This window comes from Arachis ipaensis, chromosome B2, assembly GCF_059453495.1.
Source record: "Arachis ipaensis isolate K30076 ecotype BB chromosome B2, ASM5945349v1, whole genome shotgun sequence".
Lineage (NCBI taxonomy): Eukaryota > Viridiplantae > Streptophyta > Magnoliopsida > Fabales > Fabaceae > Arachis > Arachis ipaensis.
Genome location: NC_142437.1, coordinates 32,290,465 through 32,313,338, shown reverse-complemented (window position 1 = coordinate 32,313,338; position 22,874 = coordinate 32,290,465). Strand labels below are relative to the sequence as shown.

Genomic DNA, 22,874 nt, shown 5'->3' with positions numbered 1-22,874 from the left:
GATGGAGAAGTGATTGAATTGAGTTACCGCGGCTCGTATCCCTGTTGGCAATTGCTGAGAGGAAGTGTAGAGAGAAGCCCAGCCAGAGCTTCATTGCTTTATCTGCCCTTGTTCCTGGTATAACGTTTCATTTCAAATAAATAAAATGAAGATAAAGGCTGCACCATGACAAAAATCAGTTTGGAACAGTATATTAAATTCTCTTGGTCATTGTTTGCTCCTCTGTCTGTACTTTTCAAGATGGATTGCATCTTCTAAATTATCACTTCTATTGCAATAGTTAATGTTCTATTATTTGGTTTTGCATTGAAATATTGCCTCAAATTAATGATTCTTTAAGCTGATGTTTCTGTGTATGTTATATAGCATTCTAATACAATTGAGCTGGATATTTTGTATTTGCTAACTTGTTTACTCTGTTGTTTCAGGTGTTCACTGCTATGGCATTCATCTTGTTCGCAGAAGAGAATGTTGACATTGCTGTTGTTGAGGTAAATTATCTATTTTCTTCACTGGCAATTGCTTCAGGCAAACCTGCTATTAAGTTGTTGTTCTGATTTTGTTGTTTCTTTATTGCGCCCCCTCCCCCCCAAAAAAAAAGTCTTGAGATAATATTGGCTTTGTCTAAGCCAACATAATGGATAGTTCTTGATAGTGTTTAATTGTTAATATTGTATTTATTTTAAAAAATTTAAACCTAAAACTGTGAGATGGCCAAAGTCATAATGCTGTATCTTCATTTAATTCTACAGGCTGGTTTAGGGGGTGCTCGGGATGCAAAGAATGTTATATCCTCAGTTAGGTGTTTCTCTCCATGATCTTATTTTCTCAATAATAAGATATCTAAACTTGAAATGAAATGACGTTTTTCTTGGAGACAAAACACGCTACAACTGCATAGATACTAAATTGAGGACTATTGACAAGGATACAATCCAATTCTTATGTACATGACTAAATGCAATAGTAGCTACATTGAGATTATTTTGTCCTATTCCAATTACTCAATGCTCATTAAAAAGAAGCATATTTAAATTAGCTAGAGAGCTTTCCATCTTTGCCTTTAAGAACTGTCGTTTGTTTAATCCTTGCATTCTATACGTAAAATACACTAGAAATAGTTATTGATATGAAATATCCTTTCATTTATGTCTTAATTTAAAGCATAATAACATTTTTTGAGAGAAAAATACCCTAAAATGTCTGCAAAGTGGCAAAACAGGGATCTTATGTTGCTGTGACAACTAAATAGGATTTCCTTTTTGTCGGATGGATTGGACCTATCTTCTATTGATTTAGATTTGTGTTAATGTATAAATTTTAAAATTTTATTCTTCATACATAAACACTAGAGCGAAATAAAACTTTTCTCTATATTCTTGGTACAGAGATGTTTATCTTTTACAATTTTATTACCATTATGGACAATATTGTTTATCTTTTCTCTATATTCATGGTATGCCAATGGCTGCACTAATTTACTAATTTACTAATTTGTTTACTAATTTGAAGGATAAAGGCTGCACCACATACTCCACTTAGGCTACGTGATGATCCTGAGGTGAATACCTTATATATATTAGGTTGAAATTTCATAAAATGGATTGCATAACTAATGATTGGTTTCATTTCTTTTTTCTCAGACAGGTTCCATTTTAGAGAAACTTACAGAGGAGAACTTACGGGACTGGGGGCTTTTGCAAGACTTCTATCGTTTTGTGAAGGTAACGGAGCTTGTATAGTTTCTTTTTTAGGTTGTTTGTACAATCAAGCATTACATTAATTTATCCTGGAAGCTCAGAGACAGGTAGGAGAGACATACCTAAATGAAAAGAGTTCAAGATCTCATCAAATTATCAGATTGGTGTGTGCCTTTCCATTTCTGTAATTAAATTCTTGTACTTTTTATATCTTAAAAAATAATTAAAAAAAAGCTCCTAATATTGAAATTGTATTGTTTTAGACAATAGAAAGTTCTGCCAAGGAATTCTTTGGGCAAAGGTAACTCAGCCACCCTAGCTGCCAGCGTGGTATGCTTATAAATTCCTTGTTGTGCATGTTAATTACCTTGACTTTTATTCCATTGCTTTACTTTCAGTTTTCTCCTTCTAATATATACCATATTTCCTCCTATTTTTGTATGAACGGCATGCAAATAATGTGTTTCTTTTTGATAAATAATTTTGATCAAATAATGCAGGGTTTCTTCTATGAAGACTGCTGAACCTACTGTTAATGGTATGAATTTGTTGTTTTTAATTATAATTTTTTATCAAATATGAAGTGTGTAGTTGAGTTGCTTAATTTCATTAGATAGAGAAACATTCTTGTGCCTTTCTATTCAATAGCTTTTGAGAGCTATGATGGTTCATGATATGGTGGTATTCAGAACCTTTGTGATAAAGATTTTTAGAGTTTGATCCTTATTGCCCCAATCCTAAAATTGTATTTTAGCACAATATATGGGTAGACCTCTGCATTGTCCATGCAATAAGCCCAAAATAAGTGGTTGTGAGGGGCATGCATATTAGATATAAAAGTATTTACATGCCTCTACTGAACAACTTAAGTTTTTGGAAAAGTTGCTTCAATGATAAATTTTACTAGTTTGAATGAATTGATATAGGTATTTGATTACAGGCTTATGATAGTTGTAAGTTCTATTAGGCATTGAAAGACTTTGGTTTGGTTTTCGTTGTATAGGTGGAACTCATGCAATTCAAGGAATTCCTAAAATAATTTTGATAAATCTATTGGAGAAGAGGTAATTTTATTTCTATCATGTCTACTGCTGCTTCCCTTGCATGTGTTTCTTTTTGCAATTCATATTTGAATACTGCCAAAAATGTGGTTGCAGATAAGAGCTAGCCTAAATGAGCATTTTGGTTCCTGCAGGGAGATCTCGAGGGTGTCAGTCCCAAAAGATTTTGATAGTGTTTATTATTAATTTGACAGAGTGTGGCGTTGGCTTTGATATGATAATTAACTAAAAGTTTGATTTCTTTATCCATTTATTTATTATTAATTTTTATTATTTATATTTTATAGCTTGAGAATGAGGACATGCTCTATCTACTTTCTATTGATTTTTGGTTATCACTGCTAGTATTTAACAGGTTATGGTGGTTGATGCTGAGGCATACACCTATGATGATGAGGTTGCCCGAAAATCCTGAAGAAGAAAGCTAATGTGGAAACTACTAGAGCCATAAAACATCTTCAAGAAAGCTGAAGCAATGGGGAAGCCCGAAAATCCTGAAGAAGAAGCTACTGTGGAAACTACTAGAGCCATAAAACATCATCAAGAAAGCTGAAGCAATGGGGAAGCCCGAAAATCCTGAAGAAGAAGCTACTGTGGAAACTACCAGAGCCATAAAAGCTTCTCAGTTGTTGCTAAATGCCATTGAAATCCTGAAGAAGAAGCTGGATGCATGCTGTACGTCTCTGAGCACATAGTGGAGGCTGATGATTAGTTTGCTGAATTGGGTGCACATATGTGAGGAGGTTGATCAAAATTATTGTTAGATAGGATGGCAAAGTTATTGGAATTGTAATTCATGTATTAGGAATACATTGCGTATTTATCATTTTTATTTTTGATATTTTGTCATACTGTCATGTGATTAAACATTTTTTTGGTGAAAGTTTATGTATGTTGGATTAGTGGATTTAAAATTATTGGTCATTGTCTAAATTTTAAAATTATTTATTAATTTTGTAAGGTTTTATTACAAAGATTAAAAGAAAACTATAGGTTACTGAATAAAGTTTTTGCCACGCTTTAAAAGCGTAGCCATATTGTACAGCAATCATCAATTGGCACGCTTTAAAAGCGTAGCTGTATGTCTTGCTATTGGCACGCTTTAAAAGCGTAGCTGTATCTCTCTCTATTGGCACACTTTAAAAGCGTAGCCATATGTTTCTCTATTGGCACGCTTGAAAAGCGTAGCCATATCTTGTTATTGGCACGCTTTAAAAGCGTAGCCATATATGGCACATATGGCCACGCTTTTAAAGCGTGGCGATCTTTAAAAGCGTGGCAAAAAATAAAGCGTGGCGATAGGTCACCAAAAGCGTGGCGATAGAGCAACCGGCACCCTTGCAGTTGTGACCCTTTCAAAAGCGTGCCGATAGCTCAAAAAGCGTGGCGAAAAGCTATCGCTACGCTTTTTTTGACTTTTCGCCACGCTTTAAAAGCGTAGCAAAAGGCATGTTTTCTTGTAGTGATAGAACCACCCCAATTCCAATCCAATCACTCCCAACCACCACCACTTTCTTTTGTAGCATGTCCAAGTCCGGCAACCCGAGAAGCAGAGGATCGCCTAAGGGAAACAGTAACTAAATTTCAGGCAACTGTTCAACAACTGGGGCAAGTATTAATTCAATGGGCTTTAGGCGCTTAAATACACAAGGATCAGCCACAGCCCCATGTGGACAGTCTAGTGAAGAGCGTAGCATGAAGGAGATACCAGAAACCCCAGTGGACAAGACAGAGAATAAATTCGTACTAGAACAAGTAGAAGAAGCTGTCATTGTTCAAGAAGAAGAAGAAGTGGTTGAAGACTTAGGAGATGTAGAACCTACATGGAAAAGTCAAAACATAGAGCCTCCTTCCAAGACGGTTGTAATTGATGCTGAGGAGGGTGTACAACCTCCAAAGCATATCATAGTTGAAGACTTGGAAGAGGTTGATCAAGAGATGGAGATTCAAGAAGAAGAAGCACAACCTCCCATGCCCTTGGAAAGCAATGAAGAGGAGATTGAATTGAAAGAGAGCTACCAAGAGGAAGAGGTTGAAATTGAAGAAGCTTGCAAAGAAGTGGTAATTATCAAAGAAGAGCACAAGGGAGTGGAGCTTGCAATTTCATTAAAAATACCTCCCCCTAAGTTGCCATCATCCTTCACAACATTCAAGTGGGTAAAATTCATATCCCATAGCTTTCTAATCCCACTTGAATATGGGCTACTGGAGATGGATGGTCAACTTAGAGCTCTTTGTGGCATTAAGAGTAAGAGGAAGATGGTCAGTGGTAAGAATTGTCCTGCAAAGTTCATTATGGTTGGAAGCTTTAAGTTTAAACGCAAAGGTTGGTATAAAGCTCAACTGAATAGGTCTAGGAAGCTGTTTGGTCGCTGCAGTGAGAATTCAGATCACCTTTCACCCGGCTGGAAAAATGCAGATCGAGACAAAAACGGGTGTAAAAGCAAGATTTAGGATCCTGGAATCTGCTCTGACACTTGTTCCCCGGGAGCCTAAGAATCTGTTTGAAGCTTCTTAAGGGCTTTACATGCTTAGTTTGGGACACCGGAGGTTATTGGAATCACAAACACTGGTGGAGATTCCTGGATGAGTTCAAGCATAAGCCACCATAACAGGAAGCTCATCAAATGTCCAACATAAGGAATTTAACTAAAAGTGCTAGGTGGGAGACAACCCACCATGGTATGATCGTCCTTTTTTCATTTTTATTTAGTTTTATTTGTTTTTGAATTTTATTTTATTTTGTTATATTGAACCTGGAGTTTTGCATCACATTCATATTAGCACTGCATTCTGCATTTTTCAGATTACAAAAAAAAAAAAAACGAGCACGCGACGCGACCGCATCAGCGACGCGTCCGCGTCGCAAGGAGATGGGAGACAATATTAATATGAACAGAGAGTTACGCAGGAGCAGCGCTGGAGGCGTGCCAATGGCACAAATCGACCCACGCGACCGCGTCATATGGGAATAATGGCCTCCCACGCGACCGCGTGCCCCACGCGGCCGCGTGACCTGAAAATCGACGTCAACCAGGTGCATGGCCGAAAGTTGAGATGGAGTTGGGCTGGACCCGTGCTAGTAGCACAAGCCCTTCCACGCGAACGCGTCACCCACGCGTCTGCGTCATATTGGAAATAAGGCCACTCACGCGATCGCATCGACCACGCGATCGCGTCACCCAGAATTTTGGCAAAAAGAGTTTCGAACAGAGAGTTGTGCGACCGCGAGGCTGCACTCGCGCCACTAGCACAAATCAAGTCACGCGATTGCGTGCCCCATGCGTCCGCGTCGCCTAACCTTATTTGCGCACCACGCGACCGCGTCACCCACGCGACCGCGTCGCCAGCATCGCACAACCTATCCAGATTAGTGCCAATTTTCTTATCTTTTCTTCTCCGAATCCTTATTCTCTTATCTTTTCTTATTTCTTTCTTCTTCATTTCTTATTTTCTCTCACTCCCATTCTAGTTTATTTAATTTATTTGCATACTCTCATTCATTGCATATTTTTATTTTTCTAAAATTATTATTGGTGTTCAAATATTCTTATTCAACTGTTACATCTTTTATGGTATTTTCTTGATGCTTAGTGACTTGTTTAATTCTGATTGAGTAATATTATTTAAATCAATGCCAATCTTTTATATTTGTATTACTTTTACATTGACATGAATTTATATTATCTCTCCTCCCCCACTCTTTTCCCCATTGTTGCAAATTTTGCACCATTGGTATGCCATGGCTTCTATTGTTTTCTCACTTACATGTTGAAGCTTCCATGTAAATGAGACCCTTATCATTTGGCATTAACCCACCCATACTTCTTTTATTTTCTTATCTCTATTTCTGGGTTACTCTTCTTCCCTTTTTCTTTCAGGATGGCCACCCGGAAGGGAACTGGAAGACGTTTATATGGGGAGACAGACAAGTCCATCTGCACAATCCTTAGAGAAAAGCAACAGTTGAAACAACCCGTCCACCTGCACATCTCAGTATGCACCGAGGACGGTGCAATCTTTAAGTGTGGGGAGGTCGATACCAATCTCCATGGGTTAGTACTTTTCTGTCTCAAACACCAATATTTTATTTTCTTTGTTAATTGTTGCATTTGCATACTTAATTGCATGTTTATTTGATTTTTGCATTTAGTTACTGCTTGGTTAAAATAATAAGTTTCTTCTTAAGATCCTATTTTTTAAAAAATTTTCACTAATTTAAAACCAAAATTTTTGTGTTAAACTTGTTTGAAGTTGTATTTGGAACATGGTTTTTGAGCCAAAGAACACACAACCTGTGAGACTTTGAGCTTATTTACATGGTTACATTATTTAACCATAAATATTTTATTCCTGTGTGTTTCCTTCTCTATGATTGTAATCTGTATTTTGTTCCAGTCTATATGTCCTTTGTTTAGTATATTTACATGCTTGCGTATGATTGAGGCCATATTTGATTATCAACTCACTTACCCCAAATAAGCCTACCTTTTACATCACCTTTGTTAGCCCCTTGAGCTTTTAATCCCCTTCTGTTCTATAACCACATCACTAGCCTTAAGCGGAAAACAAATTAATTATCCCAATTGAATCTTTGGTTAGCTTAAGATAGAGATTGTGTAGCAAATAAGTGTGGGAAAATTGCGGGAACATGGGTTGATAAGGGAATGTAACATGTTTCTAATTTATTTGAATATTAGGAATTTGGGAACCTACTAATTAAAAATCAAAATAGAAAAATAATAGAAAATCCATGTGCATTGATAAGTCATGTTTATTTCTCTACAAAAAACAAAAAAAAAAAAAGAGAAAAAGAAAAAAAAATATATATATATATATATATATATATATATATATATATATATAATAAATAAATAAATAAGGGGACAAAATTACCCCAATGTTAAGTTAATAAAAGATCAATGCACATGTGATAAAAAAATTAAAGAAAATTTGGTACATGAGTATGGGAATTATACAAAAGTGGGAATTATGGGTAGCTAGGCATGAATTAGAATTATATAGAGTATATGTATATTAGGTGAAAGTTTAGGTTATTTAAAGATTCAATTCATACCTCACTTAACCATATATATATCCTCACCTTTACCTTAGCCCCATTACAACCTTGAAAAGACCTCATGATGTTTGCATTGGTATACTAAATTTTGTTGATTGGTTAGATGAAGAACAAAGTTTTAGAAAGCATGATTAGAGAAGACTAGAGTGAATTACTCTATACACTTGAGAGATTAGAGTGATATACACTTCCAGTGAGGGTTCAACGCTTAAATTCTATGTTCCCTGCTTTCTTGAGCTGTCTTCTTACAAGTTCACTTGCTTTTTATTGTATGATTTGAATTAGTAGAAATTGGTTTGTATTTGTCTTGGAGAACTTATTTACTCTTAACCAAGTAAGTAAAAGCATTTAGCATGTAGTTGCATTCATAGGTTGCATTTCATGCATTCTACCATTCCTCTTCATTTCTTTATAGCTTCTCGTGAGCTTAGCATGAGGACATGCTAGTATTTAAGTGTGGGGAGGTTGATGAACCACTATTTTATGGTTTATCTTGTACTCAATTGAGTGGTTTTTATTAACTCTTTACCCACTTATTCATACTATTTGCATGGTTTTATATTTCCTTCCTAATTATGTGTTTAGATTGAAAACATGCTTCTTTGATCTTATATTTGCTTATTATTAATCCTCTCTTATTACCATTAGATGCCTTGATATGTGTGTTAAGTGTTTTCAGATATTATAAGGCAGGAATGGCTTGGAGGATGGGAAGAAAGCATGCAAAAGTGGAAGGAAAGCAAGAAGTCGGAGAAATTGTTAAGCTGTCCAGCCTGACCTCTCTGCACTCAAACGGCTATAACTTTAGCTACAGAGATCCAAACGACGCGGTTCCAGTTGCGTTGAAAAGCTAACGTCTGGGGCTTAGATTTGATATATAATATGATATAATTTCTCTGATTCTAGGTGACACGACCGCGTGATCCATGCGGCCGCGTCGCAGTGACGGAAATCAGCACATTAAAATTCAAAACCAGTGAATTCTGGACTGTTTCTGACCCAGTTCGCGGCCCAGAAAACACAGATTAGAGGCTATAAAGTGGGGGATTGCATCCATTCATAAGGAGGCTCTCACATTCACAATTTTAGGATTAGATGTAGTTTTTAGAGAGAGAGGTTCTCTCCTCTCTCTTAGGATTAGGATTTAGGATTTCTCTTAGTTTTAGAGTGACTCTCAATCCCAGGTTCAATGTTCTTTTATTTCTTTTCTCAATTTTGTTTATGACTCTCTATGTTTAGATTGATTTTCTATTTAATATATTTTTGAGGTATTTCAGACTTATGATTGCTCCTTTTTATTATATAAATAATTTGGATTTTTCTCTTTTGGCTTTGGTTGAGACCTTGGTAACTCTTGAGTTATCAAACTCATTGTTGATTGAAAATTGGAATTAATTTGTCCACTTAACTTACCTTCATAGTTAGAGGTTAATAAGGTGGGGGAAGAATCCAATTCTCATCACAATTGATAAGGATAACTAGGATAGGACCTCCAGTTCTCCATACCTTGCCAAGAGATTTTATTATTATTATTTTATTTTACTTATCATATAACATATTCCCACCTTACTTCTCAAACCCTCAAATTTACAATCTCCATAACCAATAATAAGAAGATACCTCCCTGCAATTCCTTGAGAAGACGACCCGAGGTTAAATACTCGGTTATCAATTTTAAAAGGGGTTTGTTACTTGTGACAACCAAACGTTTGTACGAAGGGATTTTTGTCAGTTTAGAGACTATATCTACAACGCGACTGTTTTTATGACATTCTTTACTGGCAAAAATCCTAACGTCAAAGGCTATAGTTTGGCACGACTATCAAGAGCCAAATTTTTCCCAAGGTATTCATACAAGAACAATTGGCTTCCACCGTGGGCCGAAGATATAGATTTTTTCTTTTTCATCGGCCTTAGTGCTCCTACATTTGACCATGGCTAATCCACCTATACCATCCGAACTTCTCCGGATGGTAACAGAGTTGCAACAAGCCAACCAGCGCATGCCGGAGGAAAATCAAAGAATGGTGAACCAGATCGCCAAGTTAACCAATGCTCAGATTGAAAACAATGATGGCTGTCAAAAATGAATGGAAGAGGCCGAGCATCAATCTGGTCCAACACATCTCTCTGAAACTACTCGGAATGAAGAAGCTCAACCTTCACAAAATGAAGAAGCTCAGCCAGAAAACAAAGACAACGAGCCCAACAACTCAGCTGGGCCATTCACAGCCGAGGTGATGAATTTCGAACTGCCCAGAAGGTTCACCTTACCAACTACCTTAACCCCATACGACGCGTTAGGCGATCCAAAAAAATACATCAAAAAGTTCAGATCCATAATGATAGTAAACGGTGCATCCAATAAAGTCTTATGTCGTTGTTTTCCAGCTTGTCTAGACGGTCCTACACTTGATTGGTTTTGTTCTTTGCCTGCAGATTCCATTTCTTATTTTTATGAACTAGCGAAGCTTTTTGAGGAGCATTTTACTGGATCAGCTATCTACCTGCACGACTCTGACTACCTAAACACAATCAAACAAGGCCATAATGAAAGCCTCAAAGACTATATGACTCGCTTTAAAAAAGTGGTGATGAGTATACCAGATCTCCACCCCGAAGTACATTTACACGCCATCAAAAGTGGACTCCGACCAGGAAAGTTTCAAAAGGCCATTGCTGTTGCCAAACCGAAGACTCTTGCAGAATTTCGCAAAAAAGTGAAAGGTCAGATCGATATTGTGGAGCTCCGACAAGCTTGAAAAGCCGAAAAGACACAGTATAAAGAAGAGGATAAAGCTCGGGATAGTAATAAGAAAAATTTTAAACTAACCCCTCGATGTAAATCATATACTCAATTTAACACCAAGAGCGACGACATCATCAAGGAGATCCTCAACTCAAAATTGATTAAATCACCACAGAAGGCTGGTGCCTATCAGGATACGAAGAATGTGGATAAATCAAAATACTGCACTTTTCATCAGAAACATGGACATACCACTGATGAGTGTGTAATTGCTAAAGACCTTTTAGAGCGACTAGCTCGGCAAGGTCATTTTGATAAGTATATCAGTGGCCACATACAAAAACGCACATCATTCCCGCCGACAATACCTCGGCAGGACAACACTCCCGAGACAAAGACAAAGCAACCTCAAGTCACCATGACCAACCACGAGGCATCATTAATTGCATCTCTGAAGGTTTTGCAGGTGGAGGATCAACAAGCTCAGCATGAAAACGCTTATATCGAGCTATCAGCACGAAAACGCTCATACCGAGCTATGTTGTCGGTAGAAGGAAACCACAGTGACAACCAAACACCTTTCCTTTTCCCATAGAAGACACTCCATGCATCCGATCTCAATGCCCAAATCCCAACTCTAGATGATCCAGTGGTAATCTCTGTTCAGTTAGGTGACCTTTTGGTACACAAGGTATTGCTCGATCCTAGAAGCAGTGTAGATGTCCTATTTTATTCCACTTTCCAGAAAATGAAACTAAGTGACAACATCCTCTCCAACCCTCCACGGGTGACTTGGTCAGCTTCTCAGGTGAACGTGTTCCCGTTTTGGGATCTGTATGGTTACAAACTATACTGGGTGAGCATCCCTTCTCTAGAACTTCTTATGTTCAATTTTTAGTAGTTGATTGTTTCAGTCCTTACAATCTAATACTTGGCCGACCTTTTTTAAACAAGTTCGGCGCTATAGTGTCTATAATTCATCTTTATGTAAAGTTCCCTGTGTAGGACAACCTTATCGCTACTATTCACAGCAACCATCGTGAAGCTCGTCAGTGTTACAATATCAGTCTCAAACAAACAACCCGAGCTATAGGACCACAAGTGAATAACGTCAGCAGCTACAATAAACTCCCAGAGCTTGCCGATCTCGACCCTAGAGTCGAGTTCTTTGAGCGGCTAACACCCACAGAAGATTTAGAAAAAATATATTTCAATAACAACCTAAAAAAATTTACTTTTGTAGGTACAAATTTAGCTCGGAGGAAAAAATCTTATACCATAGATTTTTGCAGCAACATGCCGATCTATTTACATGGACACTAGCTGATATGCCCGGGATTGATCCTTCAGTTATTTCCCACAAGCTGGCATTAGATCCGTCTGCTAGACCTATAGCTCAGAAGAAACACAACTTGGGTGACAAAAAGAGACAGGCATCCTTGGAAGAGACTAAGAAACTAATCAACGCCGGATTCATTAAAGAAATTCGGTTCACTACGTGGTTGGCAAACGTAGTAATGGTAAAGAAACAAAATGGTAAATGGCGCATGTGCGTTGATTTCACAGATCTCAACAAGGCATGCCCAAAAGATGTCTACCTACTACCCTCAATTGACTGTCTTGTAGACAATGCTTCTGGTTATAAACTTTAAGTTTCATGGATGCCTACTCTAGTTATAATCAGATTCCGATGCACCCCTCTGATCAAAATAAAACTGCTTTCATTACTGCTTATGGAAATTATTGTTATATGGTCATGCCTTTTGGACTTAAGAATGTAGGTGCAACATATCAACGGCTCATGGACAAAGTGTTCGCCAACCAAATCATCAAGAACATGGAGGTTTATGTCGATGATATGGTGGCAAAAACTAAGCTCGGCGATAACCATCTTGAGGACATCCTGGAGATCTTCAACCAAATCCAACGATACAATATGCGGCTAAACCCAGAGAAGTGTGCTTTCGGAGTTCAAGGAGGAAAATTCCTTGGATTCATGCTTACAAACAAAGGAATTGAGGCTAATCCTGAAAAATGCCGAGCTATATTAGACATGGCCAGTCCACAGACAATCAAGAAGTCCAAAGACTAAATTCTTACCATGCCTTGCTTCTAAATCATTCTGATTTTTTCAAATGTTAAAAAAGAAAAAGAATTTTATTTGGACTGATGAATGTGAAAAGGCTTTTTTGGAAATCAAAACGACCATTTCAAAGCCCCCTATTTTACAAAAACCCTTCCCTGGGAAAGAGCTTTATTTATATTTATCTGTTACTGACTGGGCAATAAGTTCTGTCCTTGTTACAGAGAGGCAGAAAGCACAACAACCAATTTACTTTATCAGTAAATCCCCGTAGAATGCCGAGCTTCGTTACTCGAAAATTGAGAAGTTAGCACTGGCCTTGATCTTTTCATCTCGGTGCCTTCGACCATACTTTCAAAGTCATACCATCTACATCAGAACTGATCAACCTTTGAGAGAAGTGCTACACAAACTAGAGATGGCAGGCCGGCTCATAAACTAGTCTGTCGAACTCTCCAAGTTTGATCTTAAGTACCAGAGCAGAGACCCAATCAAGTCACAATACTTGGCCAATTTTATAGCTGAATTTACAAGCCCCGGCTCAACGACTCAAACAACCAAATGGACACTTTATGTGGACGGCACCTCCAACCCTCAAGGGTGCGGAGCCAGAGTCATACTCGAAGATGACAATGGTTTCGTTCTGGAGCAATCTCTACACCTACCATTCAAAGCCAGCAACAATCAAACTGAGTACGAAGCACTAATTGCCAGTCTAAAACTTGCAGCCGACCTAAATATTACCGAACTAAAGGTATATTGTGACTCCTTGCTAGTCATGCAACAAGTAAACAATTTCTATCAGGTAAAAGATCTTTTATTATCAAAATACTTTGACATTGTCAAAACACTAATTTCAAACTTTTCTAAATTTAAGATATATCACATACCTCGGAAAAATAATCACCGATCTGATATCTTGTCAAAACTTGCAAGCTCACAAGCACCTACTTCTTCTCTTTATCAATCTACACTCCTTACTCCAAGTATAACTCTAATCGAGGTTTTAAGCTTAACACAGGGTGAAGTTTGGCGAACTCCTTACATAGAATATATCAAATCTGGAACCATCCCGGATGGAGTTCAAAATGCTCAGAAATTCCGACGTCAAGCGTCCTTTTTCACTGTATACAATAACTCTTTGTACAGACCAGATTTTTCTCGTCTATTATTAAAATCTCTTTCCAAAACTGAGGCCGACATCGCACTCGTCGAAGCTCACAAAGGCATATGTGGTACACACGTCGGCGCTAGAAGTCTATCATCCAAGATACTCCAAGCAGGGTTCTACTGGCCAACACTGCAGAAAGACAATATTGAAAAAGTCAAAACATGTGCAAGCTGCAAAAAGCAGGGACCATTCACCCACTTACCAGCCAAGGTCCTGCACAATTCCGAGGTAATGGTGCACGAAACTGGCTCTGCACATTTCGCACAGATAGACCGACAAGTATACCGGGTCGTCCAAGTAATACCTCAGGTGAGTAAGGATCGATCCCACAGAGATTGTTGGTTTGAGCAAGCAGTGTTTACCTTGTAGATCTTAGTCAGGCAGATAGAAAATATAGTTGTCATGAAAAAATGCATAAAATAGAAATAAATAAAATGTTACTGGATAGGTGTGAAATCAATGGTGATAGAACGGTTGAGGCTTCGGAGATGCTTCTTCCTTTTGGATAAACTTTTCTCACCATCTACTCCAACTTTTGATTGATTCATTCCATGGCAGGCTGTATATGATTAAAGCCGAGTCAGTGGTCATTAATCTCCTCTGCTTCAGATCCAATGCCGGGTTAACGGTCATCCAATCTGAACGAGGGTGAAGCTTTAACAGTCCATCTCTTTGGTGATCCTACTCAAAAGGCCACAAACGAGGTCGAATCTTCCAGATCAGAGAACACTACTCCTTGGGTTCTAGCCTATATACCACAAAGGCTCTAATCGCCCCACACCTCAGCTGAACTGATGTCTCGAGAAGTCCCCAACGAAGCCGTGGATTAGCCGTCTAAGAGATGTATAATCAAGCTTGTGGTTCAATACTATCCCATCAAGGACTCGTAGGAACCCATGTGGAATTGGGATGATGGTCAAGTTACACTCCCAATCTATTAGGATGAAGAACGAAGATACATCTTAGAATAGAATCAAGCATAGATTGAAGTGGAATAGTGATATTATTAATTCATAAGAATTAGTAGAGCTTCTAACCTTAACTTTAGGAGGTTAGTGACTCATACTGTACATAATGTTCGAAAATGGGGGAAGAAGAAGATTGGCAGATCCCCAAAACAAGGGTGATCTTCTCCTATAAATACTAATCTAATAACTAAGGATTACAGAAATAGGATAAACTGGGTTGATAGTGCGAAAACCCACATTCCGAGCCCACTTGGTGATTGTTTGGGCTAAGGAAAGGGTGTCTCCACGTGCTAGGACTCCTTAGAGGCATTGAACGCTGGCTTGGGACTCCCTTATGGGCGTTGGACGCCAGCTGCTCCCTTTTGGGCGTCCAACGCCAGGAATAGGGTAGGCAGCTGGAGGTGAACGCCTATTTTGGGCCTTCATTTCCAAAGAAAAGTATGGACTATTATATATTTCTAGAAAGCCTTAGATGTTAGCTTTTCATAGCCGTTCAGAACGTATCATTTGGACTTTTGTAGCTCCAGAAAAACTCCTTCGAGTGCATGGAGGTCAGATCCTGACAGCATCTGCAGTCCTTTCTTTGTCTTTGAATCAGACTTTTGCTCAAGCTCCTCAATTTCAGCCAGAAAATATCTGAAATCACCATAAAATACACAAACTTAAAGTAGAATCCAAAAATATTAATTTAGCACTAAAACCTATGAAAATAAAATAAAACTTAAACAAAACATAATAAAAACTATATGAAAATGATGCCAAAAAGCATATAAAATATCCGCTCATCAGAACACCAAACTTAAGCTGTTGCTTGTCCCTAAGCAACCAAAAACAAGTAGGATTAAAAAGAAATAGAAGAATACAATAAATCTCAGAGTTCTCAATGAAGCTTAGTTTCAATTAGATGGGTGGGACTAGTAGCTTTTTGCTTCTGATAGTTTTGGCATCTCACTTTCTATTGAAACTTAGAATAGTTTGCATCTTTAGGAACTCAGAATTTAGATGATATTATTGACTCTCCTAGTTTAGTTCTTTTTTTATTCTTGAACACAACTTCTTTAGAGTCTTGGCCGTGACCCTAAGTGCTTTATTTTCTAGTATTACCACCGGATACATAAACGCTGCAGACACTTAATTGGGTGAACCCTCTCGGATTGTGATTCAGATTTTGCTAGAATCCCCAGCCAGTGGTGTCCAAAGCTCTTAAGTACACTCTTTTGCTTTGGATCACGACTTTAACTGCTCAGTCTCAATCTTTTCACTTGACACCTTCACACCACAAGCATATAGTTAGGGAAGCAGCTCATTTGAACTGTTTAGGCTAGATTGTGTTTCTTTCAAGCCCTCCTAACCATTGATGCTCAAAACCTTGGATCCTTGCCCTTGTCTTTTGGAAGAGCTATTGGCTTTTTGCTCTTGCCTTTTGGTTTAAAGAGCTATTGGCTTTTTCTTCTTTTTATTTCTTTTTTTGCTTTTTTTTTCCTTTTTCTCTTTTTTTTTCGTATATTTTTTTTCTTTTATTGCTTTTAGTTGCTTTTTCTTGCTTCAAGAATCAATTTTAAGATTTTTCAGATCACCAATAATACTTCTCTTTTATCATCATTATTCTTTCAAGAGCCAACATTCTTTATTCCAATATCAAATATGCACTGTTCATTCATGCATTTAGAAAATAGAGTAAAGTATCGTTTTTGTCCCCATCGTTCGGGTAAGTCCTATTTGTGTCCCTAACATTTAAATTGTCCTATTTGTATCCCTAACGTTTATAAAAGTGATTCAATGTTATCCTACTATCAATTATACTAACAAATCAGATTATATTTTTCAATTATTCTTACTTGGATGCATTCATTCTCAATTAGGTCTCACTTGGATGTGTTCGATTTTAATATTATACCCACTATTTGTGTTTAGATTCAATTATGTCCATAGAAAAGTGAATTATGTAAATATTGTAGGAATTAGTTTCAACTTTTGATGAGCTATTTTTCGGAGTGGATCATCGATTCTATCCCAGACATTTGTATTCTAACTTCAAGAAGAGATTTTTAAAGCTCAAACTAAAGCGTTCATGATGTGTAATTGACGGCAGGATAACATTGAATCACTTTTACAAACGTTAGGGATACAAATAGGACGATTTAAACGTTAGGGACACAAATAGAATTTACCCCAAACGTTGGGGACAAAAACGATACTTTACTCTAGAAAATAAAAGCAATGCCACCATATCAAATAATTGAACTAATCTTAATATATAACTAAAAATTCATGCATCTTACTTCTCTTTTTCAATTAAAATTTTCTTTTAAGCAAGGTGATAGATACATAGAATATTTCATAACTTTAAGACATAGAGATGATCATTCACTAGAAATAAACAATAAAACAAAATACATGGAAAACAGAAAAAATAACATAAGCAACAGGGGATTAAGGGATCGAATCTACCTTAGAGATGGTGGCTACTACTCCTTCTAGAGGCTCCAATAGAGTGCTTGATTTCTTTTATGTCACGCCCCTTCCTCTGTTGTTCTTCCCTTATAACTCTTTGATCTTCCCTCATGGCTCTTTGATCTTCTCTTATTTCATGGAGGATGGTGGAATGCTCTTGATGTCCCATCCTCAACTGATCTATGCTGGAGCTTAATTCTTCTAGAAAAGTATGCAATTGGTCTCAATAGCCTTGGGGAGAAAAATGCATCTCTTGAGGCATCTCAGGGATTTCTTGTTGAGGCAGCTCCCTACGCTCCTGTTGAGGTCATCTGTAGGCTCTCTTATTTGCTCCATTCTTCTTTTAGTAATGGGATTGTCCTCCTCAATGGGGATGTCTCCTTCTATGACAATTCCAGCTGAATTGCATAAATGACATATAAGGTGGGGAAAAGCCAACCTTGCTAAGGTTGAAGGCTTTTCAGCTTTCTTGTACAACTCTTGAGGTATTACCTCATGTACCTCCACCTCACTTTCAATCATGATGCAATGAATCATGATGGCTCTGTCAATGGTCACTTCTGAGCGATTGCTAGTAGGAATAATGGAGCATTAGATAAATTCCAACCATCCTCTAGCTACGGGCTTGAGGTCAATCCTTCTCAGTTGGACAAGCTTGCCTTGAGCATTCTTCTTCCACTGAGCTCCTTCCACACAAATGTCTGAAAGGACTTGGTCTAGTCTTTGATCAAAATTGACTCTCCTAGTGTAAGGATGTGGCCCTCCTTGCATTGTTAGCAAATAGAGCGCCAACCTTACACTCTCCGGGCTGAAATCCAAGGGTCGCCCTCGGACCATGGTGCTCCAATTTTTGGGATGTGGGTTCACACTACTGCCATGAGTTTTAGTGACCCATGCATTAGCATAGAACTCTTACACCATCATGATTCCAATTTTCGGGATAGAATTGGTTAGGACTTCCCAACCTCTCCTCCGGATATCTCTCTTCGGATCTTCGGGTACTCATTCTTTTTTAGCCTAAAGGGGACTTCAGGAATCACCATCTTCTTTGCCACTACTTCATAGAAGTGGTCTTGATGAGCTTTGCTGATGAATCTCTCCATCTCCCAAGATTCAGAGGTGGAAGGAACTGCTTTCTCTTTCTTCTTTCTAGAGTATTTTCCGACTTTGGGTGCCATAAGTGTGAATGGAAAGAAAAAATCAAGGCTTTTCCAACTCCAAACTTAAAAGCTTTGCTCGTCCTCGAGAAAAATAAGAAGAAAAGAGTAGAAGAAGAAGAGAATGGAGATGGATGAAGAGAGGAGAATTTGGCCAAGTAGGGCTTTAGTGTATGAATGGGGTGTGTATGAAGGTTAGAAAGAAGGGGTATTTATAGGAGTGGGATAGGTTGGGGTTTGAATGAATGGGTGGGAATTGGGTGGGAAATTTTAAATTTGAAGTGGGTGGGGGTTAGTGGGAGTTATGATGTTTTTAGGAAGAGATATGGATGTGATTGGGTTAGGATTTTATGGGAAAGAGTGTATGGTGAAGAGTGAAAGTAAGAGAGAGAAGAAGGTAAGGTAAGTGGAGATTCTGTAGGACCCACTAATCCTGAGAGGCTAGGAAAATCGAGTTCCCTTTCCCCTTGTGGGCGTTGAACGCCCAGCTCCTGCTCCTGGCTGGCGTTCAATGCCAGCTTAATGCTCCTCTTGGGGCGTTGAACGCCCATTAGGGTACTCCTTCCTGGCATTCAATGCCAGGTCTTTGCCTCTATTGGGGCATTGAATGCCCAGTCTCTGCCCCCTCGCTGGCATTCAATGCCAGCAATGTCCTCCCTGGTTGGTGTTCAACGCCAGCAATGCTGCTCCTCATGGGCGTTGAATGCCCACTCTGGCCCTCTTGTCTGATGTTCAACGCCAACAAGGTACTTGCTCCAGGGTGTTCTTTTTCCAGATCTAACCATTTCTATTTCTGTTCTAACAACTGCACATGATCACAAACTTAAACTAATATGAAAATTAAACTGATGAAACTGAAATAAAGTTAATGCAAAACAAAAATAACTTTAATTATGGTTGGGTTGTCTGCCAACAACCACTTCTTTAACGTCACTAGCTTGACGGTTAGCTCCTTACAGAGATGGATAGGGGCTCAAAATTTCACCCCTTACAGTGAACTTCTTGCCTGTGTTCTCATGGATGAGCTCCACATGCTCTAGAGGCAAGATCTTGTTCACTGTGTGTGGAATGACTGGGTTGTCAGTAAAGACAACTCTCATGCCAGGTGAGAGGCTTTCAGTGGGGATCTTTTTGTCCCTCCAGCATTTAGGTACATTCTTCTTAGTACCTTTATTCTCAGTGCTTGATGATGGTTGACCAACACCAAACCTAGAATTGGTGGCTCGGGGTTCCGTATAGCTCTGCACTGAGAGAGAAGGTTGGAACACTAGGTGTTGCACAACTGTTTCTCTTTTGTCTGAGGGAGAGTTATGGTTAAGCATCTTGAACAAGATGTGGTCCTCCCATAACTATAGAATCAGCTCTTCCTTTGTCACATCAATGATGGCGTTAGTAGTGGCTTGGAAAGGGTCTTCCAAGGATGATAGATTCATCCTCTTCCTCTCCAGTGTCCTAGATTATAAAATCTATAGGGATGTAAAGGTTTTCAACCTTTACTAAGACATCCTTTACCAGACCATAAGCCTTTTTCATTGACTTGTTTGCCATCTCTAGTGAGATTCTTGCAGCTTGTACCTCAAAAATTCTCAGCCTCTCCATTACAGAGAGTGGCATAAGGTTTATACTTGACCCTAGGTCACAAAGAACCTTCTTAAAGGTAATGGTGCCTATGGTGCAAGGAATCAGGAAGTGTTTGGGATCCGGTAGCTTCTGAGGTAGTTTCTGCTGAACCAAGGCATTGTGTTCCTTGGTGAGCACTAGAGGTTCTTCCTCCAATATCTCTGTACCAAACAACTTGGCATTCAGCTTCATGAGGACTCCCAGGTACCGAGCAACTTGCTCTTCCCTAGTTTTCTCTTCCTTATCAAAGGAGGAGTGATCCTCATAATCCATAAATTGCAACAATGCATTCAAGGGAACTTCTATAGTCTCCTCATGAGCCTTAGTTGCTTTCATTTCTTCAATAGGGAAGCCTTGAGTGGGCGTTGAACGCCCAGCTGCCCTATTATTGGCGTTTAACGCCATCTTTTGTACCTCTTTGGGTGTTGAACGCCCAGTAAGGACTTTCTTACTGGCGTTCAACGCCAGATTACCCTCTTCAGGTTCGGCCTCAGCTTCTACAGTGATGGCCTTGCACTCTTTCTTGGGTTCACTTCAGTGTTACTAGGAAGAGTGTTAGGAGGGGTCTCAAGGATTCTCTTGCTCAGTTGACCAACTTGTACCTCCAGATTTCTGATGGAGGACCTAGTTTCTGTTATAAAACTGTGAGTGGTCTTGGAGAGTTCAGAGACTATGGTTGATAAGTCAAAAAGGCTCTTCTTAGAAGTCTCCATCTATTGCTGAGAAGATGGGAATGGTGGTCTGTTGATGAACCTATTTTGGGTCCTTCCACCTTGATTATTGTTGAAGCCTTGCTGAGGCTTCTATTGATCCTTCCATGAGAGGTTAGGATGATTTCTTCATGAGGAATTATAGGTGTTTCCATAGGGTTCTCCCATGTAATTCACCTCTTCCATCATGGGTTGATCTAGATCATAGGGATCTCCATTATAGGAGGTGTCTTGAGTGCTGCTAGTTGCAGCCTGCACTCCAGTCAAATGCTGAGAGATCATATTGACTTGTTGGGTTAAAATCTTGTTCTGAGCCAGTATGGCATTCAGAGTGTTAACCTTCAGGACTCCTTTCTACTAAGCTACCCCATTGTTCACAGGGTTTCTCTCAGAAGTGTACACGAATTGGTTGTTTGCAACCATTTCAATGAGTTCCTGTGCCTCTTTAGGCATTTTCTTCAAGTGGAGTGATCCACTAATAGAATGGTTCAAAGACATCTTGCACATCTCAGATTGACCATCATAAAAGATACCTAGGATAGTCCATTCTGAGAGCATGTCAGGAGGACATCTCCTGATTAGTTGCTTGTATCTTTCCCAAGCATCATAGAGGGATTCACCCTCTTTTTGTCTGAAGGTTTGAACTTCCACCCTGAGTTTGCTCATCTTCTGAGGTGGAAAGAACTTGGTCAAGAAAACATTGACCAACTTTTCCCAAGAGTCTAGGCTTTCCTTAGTGTTCACACCCTGGGTTGAGCTACACGACCCGGGTTGACTGAAGACAAGAGCGACCGACCTCTTAAGGTTGGATCGCCACTGACCTCTCCTTAAAGAGCTCGGCCATGTCTTCATAGAGGCCCAAGTAGGCCCAAACGAAGGGATTCAGCCCACTCCAAAGGTGGCTAGCCTAAAGAGATAAGGTGGTTTTCCTCAAAAGGTAAAGATAAGATAACTGACTTATCTTAAAGTTCACTTCACGCTACTATAAATACACTGGAGCACCCAGGTATAACTCATACTCTGATTCTACACAAAAATCTGCCTAAAGCACGTGCTAACTTAAGCATCAGATTCTCTTGCAGTTACCACCACCCTCCGGTGATCAAGGATCAGCAGCACCACCAGATCCAACAAAGTCGGACGCGACAACTCTGGTCACAATAACAAATCTCATCCGGGATTGACCTTCGGTTTCAGGTAACCCTTGGAACATTGGTGCCGTTGCCGGGGAACCTGGAAGTCATCCCATCATCATGGAGGATAACCTTGACAACGATCACAACTCTGGCTTGGAGGACAGAACACCGCATAAAAACACGGAAGCAATGCCGAAAGATACACCTCAAAACAAGGGGGATAAACAACCCATAAACACAGAAATCTTGGAAGCTATCCGAGAACAACAGCATCGCCTTAAACAGCTGGAGCAAGAAGCCGATTGGCAACAGGAGGCCGAGCGAGACCTTCGTAGAGAAACAAGACGACGCCGAGAGCTGGAGGACAAGCTCCTAAAGCTTGAAGCCGACCTCAAAACTAAGACCACCCGATCCAGCCACGAGGAAAGTCCCCACAAGGACCAAGACCCGTTCACAAAGGAGATCATGAAAGCTAAAGTCCCGAAGGATTTCAAAGCCTCTGACGTGACTCTGTATGATGGTACGTCTGATCCAAGCCATCATCTTAGCAACTTCAGAAGTCGGATGTATCTTACGAATGCCTCAGATGCAATTCGTTGTAAAGCTTTCCCGACCACTTTGACCAAGACGGCAATAAAGTGGTTCGACAACTTGCCGCCAAGATCAATAGCAAGCTTCGATGATCTCGCCAAGAAGTTCCTAGCCAGATTCTCCATCCAGAAAGACAAAGCCAACCATGCCCCAAGCCTGTTAAGAATTAAGTAAAGAGATCGGGAGAGCCTCTGCAACTACATGGAAAGATTAAACAAGGCATGTCTGGACATACAAAGTCTGCCAACAGAAGCAGCCATCATGGGTCTCTTTTAGCCACTCCATATCCAAAAAGCACCCAACATCTCTAAACGAGGTACAAGAACGGGCTGAAAAATATATTAATATGGAGGAGAACTCTCGACTAGGAGAAATCTCAAAAGCCGGATTCTCC

The 22,874-nt window shown here is 39.3% G+C and overlaps 1 protein-coding gene and 1 non-coding gene across 3 annotated transcripts; both read left to right on the top strand.

Moving 5' to 3' along the window:
- Positions 1-440: 440 nt before the first annotated feature.
- Positions 441-2,734, top strand: LOC107625206 (dihydrofolate synthetase-like). Of its 2 annotated transcripts, XM_021115739.2 has the most exons (6): positions 441-491; positions 753-802; positions 1,513-1,561; positions 1,644-1,724; positions 1,964-2,001; positions 2,704-2,734. In XM_021115739.2, exons 1-6 carry the CDS (start codon positions 441-443, stop codon positions 2,732-2,734), a joined length of 300 nt encoding a protein of 99 aa, XP_020971398.1. The 2 variants fall into 2 exon arrangements, 1 of the variants encoding a protein (XP_020971398.1); XR_002357310.2 differs by lacking the exons at positions 441-491; positions 753-802; positions 1,513-1,561; positions 1,644-1,724; positions 2,704-2,734 and adding an exon at positions 1,793-1,864 and having other exon boundaries at positions 1,964-2,030.
- Positions 2,735-21,309: 18,575 nt separating this feature from the next.
- Positions 21,310-21,413, top strand: LOC148573506 (small nucleolar RNA R71). Its single transcript, XR_015906481.1, has one exon. It is a non-coding gene; the product is annotated as a small nucleolar RNA R71 (small nucleolar RNA).
- The last annotated feature ends 1,461 nt before the right edge of the window (positions 21,414-22,874 follow it).

Excerpts from the sequence above, each read along its gene's own strand:
- LOC107625206 (XM_021115739.2), top strand. The coding sequence starts at position 441 with ATGGCATTCATCTTGTTCGCAGAAGAGAATGTTGACATTGCTGTTGTT. Across the intron at positions 803-1,512 it reads AATGTTATATCCTCAGTTAG|GATAAAGGCTGCACCACATA; the intron begins GTGTTTCTCTCC and ends ACTAATTTGAAG. Across the intron at positions 2,002-2,703 it reads AAGGAATTCTTTGGGCAAAG|GTGGAACTCATGCAATTCAA; the intron begins GTAACTCAGCCA and ends TTCGTTGTATAG.